Source organism: Palaemon carinicauda, chromosome 41 (assembly GCF_036898095.1).
Source record: "Palaemon carinicauda isolate YSFRI2023 chromosome 41, ASM3689809v2, whole genome shotgun sequence".
Classification (NCBI taxonomy): Eukaryota; Metazoa; Arthropoda; class Malacostraca; order Decapoda; family Palaemonidae; genus Palaemon; species Palaemon carinicauda.
This window is the reverse complement of record NC_090765.1, coordinates 49,418,182-49,428,181: the sequence shown is the minus strand read 5'-3', so window position 1 is coordinate 49,428,181 and position 10,000 is coordinate 49,418,182. Positions and strand designations below refer to the sequence as shown.

Below are 10,000 nucleotides of genomic sequence, written 5' to 3'. Positions count from 1 at the left end.
ATACCTGGGATCGAACGCTAGCCCCTTCTAATGAAAGGCCAGGTCGAAACCAACCATGTCACGAGAGCCCATAAAAAGAATTGGAACCTGACCGCTACCAGCTGTCCGAGGATTTACCTGGCGAGACATCAGTCTCTTACCAGCGAGTTTTACCCAACTCCCCGGGCCACCACGTGACACAATTGGTAGTAATTCATTCAAATTACCCCTAATGAGTCAATATGGATAAATATCAACACAACATCGTGTTCAAATAGAAATAAATTTCTACCTCATACCTGGGATCGAATGCTAGCCCCTTCTAATGAAAGGCCAGGTCGAAACCAACCATGTCACGAGAGCCCATAAAAAGAATTGGAACCTGACCGCTACCAGCTGTCCGAGGATTTACCTGGCGAGACATCAGTCTCTTACCAGCGAGTTTTACCCAATTCCCCGGGCCACCACGTGACACAATTGGTAGTAATTCATTCAAATTACCCCTAATGAGTCAATATGGATAAATATCAACACAACATCGTGTTCAAATAGAAATAAATTTCTACCTCATACCTGGGATCGAACGCTAGCCCCTTCTAATGAAAGGCCAGGTATAGTATATTTAATTCCTTATTTCCTTTCCTCACGGGATTATTTTTTTTTTTTGTTGGAGCCCTTGGGCTTATAGCATCCCGCTTTTCCCACTAGGGTTATAGCTTAGCAAGTAATAATAATAATAATAATAATAATAATAATAATAATAATAATAATAGTGTCATAGCCTCTATACCATCTTGCTTGAGGGTATACTCGGGCACACTATTATATCTAATTTTTCTTCCTCTTGTTTTGTTAAAGTTTTTATAGTTTATATAGGAAATATTCATTTTAGTGTTGTTACTGTTCTAAAAAATATTTTATTTTTCCTTGTTTCCTTTCCTCACTGGGTTATTTTCCAGGTTTGGGCCCCTGGGCTTACAGCATCCTGCTTTCACCAACTAGGGTTGAAGCCTAATAATAATAATAATAATAATAATAATAATAATAATAATAATAATAATAATAATAAGAGAAAATGGATATCTCCTGACTCTTGTATATATGAGATGAACACGATTTACAAAGGAAAACAAAAATAGAATTAATGCATTGGGTGAATTTTGTTGGACAGGGATAGGATAATATACTTTGCTTTTAATAATGGGTGAGCGGTGTTGTTCCAGAGACGTGTAGTCCTATATAATGCTTTGGGTTTCTAGACAGACACGCTCCCTCTTATGTGGTTTGATTTCAGTTCAATTTCAGATATCTAACTTGAAAAGCGTAGTGGTATTCCAGACCAAATTCCCAGGAGTAAAGAGGATATCAAGACATATCATTAAAACTCTTTGGCGAGAAGTTGAAGTGAAATAAACGAATGTTCTCTAGAATCTTACCAATGCCTCATATTCATTTCTACGAATGTATTTTGTTAACACAATGATGGTACATATCGTATCATTCTCTTCTAGGAGAAGGAAACTCCATAATCAACCATTGTTCTCTAGTCTTGGGTAGTGCCATAGCCTTCCACTGTCTTTGGTTAGAGTTCCCTTGCTTGAGGGTACACTCGGGCACACTATCTAATTTCTCTTCCTCCTTTTTTGTTAGTTTTTACAGTTTATTTAAGGAAATATTTATTTTAATGTTATTGTTCTTAAAATATTTTATTTTTCCTTGTTTTCTTTCCTCGCTGAGCCATTTTCCCTGCTTTTCCAACTAGGGTTGTAGTTTAGCAAATAATAATAATAATAATAATAATAATAATAATAATAATAATTCAATGGAGGGATTAATCACAATAAAAACGTTTACCGAGCACAGGTTTAAAGGCCGTTCATGAATGGCAGAGGGAAGGGACAAGGACATTGCCCTATCAAGCAGGACAATGCCCTAGAGACTGACCATATATACATATGATCAGCGCCCATGCCCCCTCACCACACAAGCTAGGACCAAGGAGAGCCAGGCAATGGCTGCTGATAACTCAGCAGATAGACCTATAGGCTCCCCCCAAAACCTCCCATCCTTAGCTCACAAGGATGGTGAGGTTGCAGCGACCAAAGGATCTAACGAGTTTGAGCGGGACTCGAACCCCAGTCTGGCGATCACCAGTCAGGGACGTTGCCACATCGGCCACCACAAGTTTTAGGTATGGGTAAATGAAAGCTAAGTGGTATACATGTTATGAAATATAGGTATTAAACGAAAATTATGCTCAGTGAGTTTCATATCTATAGTTACAGTTGAATGAGAAATGGATGTGTATCACTTAGTTCAACGCACTCATTAACGCGGTATTTAAAAAGAAAAAAAAACTTAATTAGCTAACATGTGAATACTTAGCTCAAAAGCCAACAATTTTCGTAATGGCAAATTGCGTGGTGGACTGTAGGTCAGGTTCGAACGATAAGCTTAGGTTATATTTAAACGGAGATGACAAATTCTTCCTTGTTTGAAGCAACCGCTCATTTAGTATCATCATTATTATTATTACTAGCCAAGCTACAACTCTAGTTGGAAAATCAGGATGCTAGTCCAAAAAATACTACAGGGAAAGCAACCCAGCGCAAAAAAGAAAAAAGAGAAATAACGAATAAACTATATATGAAAATAGAGTTTAAGCGGATTACTGGGAAGGCCACTGCTGTGGTTGGGCACCACAGTGGGAGGTTGGGCTTGCCCAGCTGATGTTCTGGTGAGCATCTATTCTGATGAAACTGGAATTGAAACTAGACACATTTAGCCTTAATATATAAATTATGGAACGGGACTTACATCAACCTGCTCAACAGAAAAACATTAGCGAGAAGTATGCACTACTGAAGTTCCACCAATTCAACCGCCAGGTTAGGAAGATTATTCCACAGTCTGACAAGAAGTGGAATAAAACTTCTAGAACATGGTATAGTATTGAGCTTCATGGTGGAGAAGGAAAGATGGCTCTATCTGTTCCAGTACTTTCACCAAAAGGGAGAGGCGTTACCTAGAAGAATATAAAAAATAACCACGAATTGCTAGAATATACAACATAGTCTCCCTCCAGCTGTTAGTACACTTGGCCTAGTTAAAAGAGTTGGGTCGATGCACGCTTACTGTGAACTCGAGACTATACAATAAGCTCCCACGAGACATCCGAATAATTGAAGATATTAAGGCTTTCACGAGGAAACTGAAGACTTTCTTATTCTGCGAGTGTTTGGATAATGATGATCTAACAGTAAGCGAGTAATACGCATTGAGAAATGTTAAATGCTCCCGAATGAACATCATAAAACAACCGTGGAGGTCCTGTAGAGAGAAGGGTTCCCCTGCTGTACAGGACCAGATAATCAGCCCTTAAAGTAAAGTAGGATACAAAACAGAAAGACTACAGGACTGCATATAGCTTGAGGAAAATGACAGAAAAATTATCAACAAATTAAAGAGAGAGAGAGAGAGAGAGAGAGAGAGAGAGAGAGAGAGAGAGAGAGAGAGAGAGAGAGAGAGAGCATTATCCCACAAATTCTAGCTGAATTCAAACTGACCTAACAGTAATAATACTTAGAAAATAAAACTATAGCTTATCCAGACCACTGGAATGTATTTCTAAGGTATCATGACTTTTTAGAAGTTAGAATTAGAGCAAGACGAACGCTATAACCCTTCGCGTGTGGACCAATGCCTAAACACACTTAAGTCTAGGTTTAGACCTTGGCGTGAAGTTAGAGAATGAGACTGCGGGCTGGGAGGAACCTGAGAGAACAGGCGAGATGTAAAAAATGTGTCACTGGGACACTGCTATTCTGTTGGGAGAAAGATCCCTATTGGAGCACCTGGGCTTATAGCAATCTGCTTTTATTATTATTTTTATTACTATTATTATTATTATCATTTGCTAAGCTACAACCCTAGTTAGAAAAGCGAGATACTATAAGCCCAAGGGCTCCAACAGGGAAAAATAGCCCAGTGAGGAAAGGAAAAAAGGAAAATAAAATATTTTATGAAGAGTAACAACATAAAATTAAATATCTCCTATATAAACTATAAAAAACTAACAAAACAGGAGGAAGAGAAATAAGATAGAATAGAGTTGTAGCTTAGCAATTAATAATAATAATAATAATAATAATAGCATAGAAGCAAGCTTCAAGAACACATATAATGAAAAATTAGCAAAACATCTTCAGTATTAATCACAGCTGGTAAGGCATAGTGTAGAACCAGTGGTTCCCCAATTCTTTTTCTTTTTTTTTTCTTTTTTTTCTGTCATTTTCACTTGCACCCAATTCAACCATCGACTTTCCTCTTCTTATGTATGTGGGAAAGAGTAGTCAAAACACATTGTGACTATTCACCATTTTATTTTAAAAATGTACAAATATACTGATAGATATTTAGTTAAATCAACGACCAGCATCTCTCTCTCTCTCTCTCTCCTCTCCTCTCTCTCTCTCTCTCTCTCTCTCTCCTCTCTCTCTCTCTCTCTCTCTCTCTCTCTCTCTCTCTCTGTGACATGATAAAATCCATTGGAATTTTTTATAGCTAGTAGGAAGTGTAATTATTTCCCACCTGGTAGTTTCAAACCTAACCCCCCCCCCCCCTCAGCCAAGGTTGGGGAATGCAGCTGTATATAGTAGGCTGTCCCGGCATGAGACATGGTACAGGTATCGAGAAAGATTCTTTTTAAAAAACGTACAAGATACAGTAGTTTGTTTGAGCAACAGAAAATTATCTTAGGATAACAACGCTGCCTAATATCTGCCAAAAGAAATCTTGATTTCCTTTCAATTTTAATTTGTCATGAACGCGATTTCAATCATCACAAACAAAATTTATCTTTTCTAAACATTACTCGATTGCATCAAAAGTTCTTTCATCCATTATTTGTTTTTGATGTTGTTAATATTTATATGTGACATGTCTGTTTTGACGTTGTTATTTTTTTTGGAGTGATTTGTGGTTAATTTGTTCTCTTCATTTATTTATTTCCTTATTTCCTTTCCTCACTGGGCTATTTTTCCCTGTTGGAGCCCCTGGGCTTATAACATCTTGCTTTTCCAACTAGGGTTGTGGCTTGGATAATAATAATAATAATAATAATAATAATAATAATAATATAGATCTGTGTGCGTGTGGGAAGTAACACCTGAGTACCGCACCTGAAATCGTGACCCATTAGGGGCACACCTGTGAATACGGATCCCAACACCAAATGTGAGGTACACCGATGAAATTGTCTGCATAAATTGGTCTTAGACTCGATTGAAATAAATGATTATCGAGCTTCGCAATCATTCTCAAGTCTAACATATTAAAGGAGGGATTATATATGTTATCTTTTGGGTTGGGTCGTTTGTTTCTTACTTGGATGAAGACAAAAAAAAAAAAAAAAAAAAACATTGAATAGGGACTATTATTATTATCATCACTTTCTAAGCTACAATCCTATTTGGCAAAGCAAGATGCTATAAGCCCAGGGACTCCAAAAGGGAAAATGAACCGTGACCAGGGAGAAGGATCTAATATAGTACTGTCTGGCCAGTTAAAGGACCCCATAACTCTCTAGCGGTAGTATCTCAACGGGTGGCTGGTGCCCTTGCCAACCTACTACCGAATGGCAACAAGTGATTACATAGTAAGTTTCGTTTTATCTTAATCATAAAATTAGGGTCATACGGCCCGGCGCTGAGGCCGGGGAGCTTATTCATCGACGAGATATGACTAAAGGGAAATATTGAAGTTGCGCTTTAAAGTAAAATTTAAGGGATCAGACAGCAAGATGGAAGAAAGGATTTGGGAAAGGAGTCAAAGTAGATTAGAGAGTAGGTACAACTAAAAAACAAATAAATGCTACAAGAACCTTTCAGTGATGCATACAGTGCACGCCGCGAGATGCACTGTAGACACTACTTGGCTGGTAAAATTACATAGAGCGGGGGAAGAGATTGGAATTTAAATAAGATACTGTATCATTTGGGCGGTCGGAATCAAGGTCTATAGAATACTCACTCTAGGCGAGATTTGCAGCCTTATCGGTCTACGGAGATGCTTGTTGTTATGCATGGAACCGGTCATATTCCAGCATGAAGTATTATCATGGCCCGAAGGTGACTTGATGACCTAAATCTTTATGTATAAAATTAACACACTTTCATGTCTTTCTATGAATATCTTAATTGTCGTATAAATTAAGTTATCGCTCTCTTAAATACCAGTGTTGGAAACATATCCTGTGTATCGAATGAAAATTAGATTACATGTTTCTGATGGTTTACAAATTAGTGGCAAAAACATTAGCTTTTTTTATGAACGCCTAGCATAGGAAACATCAATTAATAAAACTAAATGTAAAATATATAAACATGTGTTTTGTAGACATTAATCTCGCCAAAATATTTACATGTTCAAACAAATTTATTTGTTTATGATGAATCGCACATACAGTACACAAACATCCAGTTTCTAAACTATAAATATTTGTATATGATGAATCGCACATACAGTACACAAACATCCAGTTTCTAAACTATAAATATTTGTATATGATGAATCGCACATACAGTACACAAACATCCAGTTTCTAAACTATAAATATTTGTATATGATGAATCGCACATACAGTACACAAACATCCAGTTTCTAAACTATAAATATTTGTATATGATGAATCGCACATACAGTACACAAACATCCAGTTTCTAAACTATAAATATTTGTATATGATGAATCGCACATACAGTACACAAACATCCAGTTTCTAAACTATAAGATCCTCATCATTAACATATTCCTAATACCGCAGCTGACAAACTATGCATGTTGGGATTGCTCTGTAACACATTCTTAAAGGTTCTGAGAACCAAACGAAGTACGTTTATATATTCAATTCTAATATTATTACAATTATACCAATTTAATAACTGATATTTAGTATGCAAAATAGATTATAACCACATGGTTGAAAAATTATTTGGAAACTGATGACTCCATATTTTATTTTCTCACTATATTTATCAAATGCTAATCTAAATGTTTCCCTTTTAAACTAACAGATAACTAAAGTAGCAGTCAGGACCACCGCAAAAACTTGCAAATTGTAAACAATTCCCTTAGATTGGTATAGGTAATGAAAACAAATATATCATCAATAAATCATTACTGACGCCATTTTTCTATTCATTAAGACACAACAATAACCAAACTTATTTGAATCCTACATTAGATCTAAATCCTACATCAGGTTTAAATCATTCCAAGTAATTCAACATCCTTCTACTATTACCATCATCATTTTTGTTATTATTACAAGCTAGGCTACAACCCTAGTTGGAAAAAAGCAAGACGCTATAAGCGCAAGGGCTCCGACAGGAAAAAAATAGCCCGTGTGGAGAGGAAACAAGGAAATAAATAAACTACAAGAGCAGATTGAATAATGAAAATAAAATATTTGAAGATCAGTAACAACCTTAAATTAGATTAAAAGAGACTAGAATGGAAGGGATTTAGGCTTAACACTAAACTGGAATCCAAGGGGTCATTTCAGTGTTTCTGTTAACTATTAATGATTTTTTTTTTTGTGAAACAGAGTAAAATATATGAATGAATATTTCATTACAAAATTTATGAAAATTAATTGCAAGTGAAGCTTGACTGAACTATATGCTTATCTCTTCTACTAATTTCCTTGATATAAAAAAAAAGATTTCCAAAGTCCTACTTAATTTTCGTTTGCGTAACAGTTGACTCCTGTTAAAGACAATAATTTTAATCACAATACCCTTCGCTAAAAACCAATTATCATTTAAAGATTTCACATTCTTTACAATGGACTACTTTTATTTTCCTTTATCTTCCAGGCCTTTCGCTACTGGTTCTCCAGCCATTAGACCGTCTAGCAATTCTTTCGACCAGGAAACAACAGTTTTACTCTCGGCTCTTCTGAAAGGGCCACTCGTCGACGACGACCTCCTAGTTGCCCTTGATGATGGAGCCCAAAAAATCCTAGACCTTAATTACATCTTTTTCGACAACGTAAACAAAACGCCTCCCGTTGTCCTATTGTCTACTGACGACCCTGGCGATTTCTTCCTGACGACGCCTATTCGATTTCTGCGAGGTTATCTCGTCACGGCCGTCATGATTTTCATGGACAATCCAAAAGTTTTTCTGGATTCTCTAGATCATCGCTGGAATCCAGCAAATCTAATTCTAATCAATTTAAACTTGACCTTCGATGCCGGAGAACTGTTGCAACACGAAGTGATCCAGAGGTCGGAGAAGGTTGCTCTCATGCAAGAGGACATCAGTAACAAGACCGTGAAATTTTTCGTCTACACTGGAGAGCCGTACAAAGTTCACCCCAAATGGAAATTAGAGAAACGGCTGATAGGGCTTTGGGACACGAGAGAAAACTTCCCCAAGAAAAGAGATCTCCTGCCAGAGAGGTTCCACAACTTTAACAACGCGATGTTATATCTAGGTTCTTGGTGCGACGACTTCCCTTTCTTGTACCCAGTTGATGATGGTAAGTGCACAGGCACCAGTCTCGATCTCCTACAGATCATTTCCAAGAAGCTGAACTTCACTTACGACGTTCAGATGGAGACAGCTGACCACAATTGGGGCTCGAAGGAGAACGGCAATTGGACGGGCATGTTGGGTGACGTGATATACAACAACAAGGACCTGGTCGTCAATTACTTCTTGCTGACCGAGACGCGCAACGAAGATTTCGACAGCACTCGCGCTTACTACTCGGAAGGGTTTGCATTTGCTCTCAAGATTCCTCCTCCCAAGCCCCAATGGCCGGGATTGCTTTATCCGTTCTCAGGAGTCATGTGGCTGTCAGTCATACTAACAGTAACTTTCACGGCTATTTTACTGACAGTCTTTTTAACTTTCATACCCGAAAAACAGAAGCCAGCTCATGCATTTCTTTTGGTAAGTGACCCAAAGTTGTCATTATTATTATTTTTATTATTATTATTATTATTATTACTTGCTAAGCTACAACCCTAGTTGGAAAAGCAAGATGCTATAAGCACAGGGGTTCCTACAGGGAAAATAGCACAGTGAGGAAAAGAAAAAAAAGGAAAAATAAAATATTTTAAGAAGAATAAAAACATTAAAATAAATATCTCCCATATAAACTATATAAACTTTAACAAAACAAGAAAAAAGAGAAATAAGATAGAATAGTGTGCCCGAGTGTACCCTCAAGCAAGAGAACTCTAAATCTGGCTTAGTAACACCAAATAGTTTTTAACATAATGAATGAAATTACTTTCTTTTTGGAAAGTAATTTTGTCCTCTTGCATAGTTTTCACATCAATTGGAAGCTTTCTCGAATAGTAACATTCCCTTATGCAGTGCATTCCAATGTCCTGTTTTCCAATACTATCAGTTCCATTGTTCGTGGTAAACTATCATTGGATTAGTAATCTTTCCAAATTCATAAAAATGAGAATCATAACAATAATTACACTCATACAAATCCCTTCTTAGGCTTGACTATAAAGTTGCTAATTTTAAGCTACCTATTTAATTAGGGTAGTTATTTCTATTGACATTAAGTAAATTCACGCAGCTCTCTTAAGTATTTCTGAAAATACTGAGCGGGGATCCCCTTAAAACCTTATGGTTGTTTAAACCAGATTCCTTTCCTATTAATAAAGTATGTAAATTTTCTTAATGAACCTAACAGTCGGATAAACTATTTAATTTCAAAGTATTAAATCCATAAATTGACAGAATAAATTTAATCGCAAGATGCTCATGCTTTATTTGTCATTGTTGCTATGAATGTCAACATATTCCTCTTCACAGACTGTTTACCCTTACAAACAATTATTTATAAATAAACAAAGTTATATATTGATATAAGTGCACAATAACTTTCACTAACACACAGAAACACTTAAATGTACTCGCTTTCTAGTATTTTACACTACCTCTGCTTCCCCTTGCTGTCCAACATTTTTCAACTTTTATTTCAGTGTAA

The 10,000-nt window shown here is 36.5% G+C and overlaps 2 protein-coding genes across 3 annotated transcripts in view; one reads left to right on the top strand and one right to left on the bottom strand.

Moving 5' to 3' along the window:
* The window catches only part of LOC137632617 (polyamine-transporting ATPase 13A3-like), a 236,480-nt gene that overhangs the window by 173,329 nt on the left and 53,151 nt on the right, over positions 1-10,000 (bottom strand). The window lies entirely within an intron of this gene.
* The window catches only part of LOC137632420 (glutamate receptor ionotropic, delta-2-like), an 18,226-nt gene that overhangs the window by 3,918 nt on the left and 4,308 nt on the right, over positions 1-10,000 (top strand). Inside the window, exons 3-4 of the mRNA XM_068364352.1 lie at positions 7,124-7,256; positions 7,857-8,940. Of these exons, the coding sequence (XP_068220453.1) occupies positions 7,124-7,256; positions 7,857-8,940 (1,217 nt within the window). The remainder of the gene's footprint in view (positions 1-7,123; positions 7,257-7,856; positions 8,941-10,000) is intronic.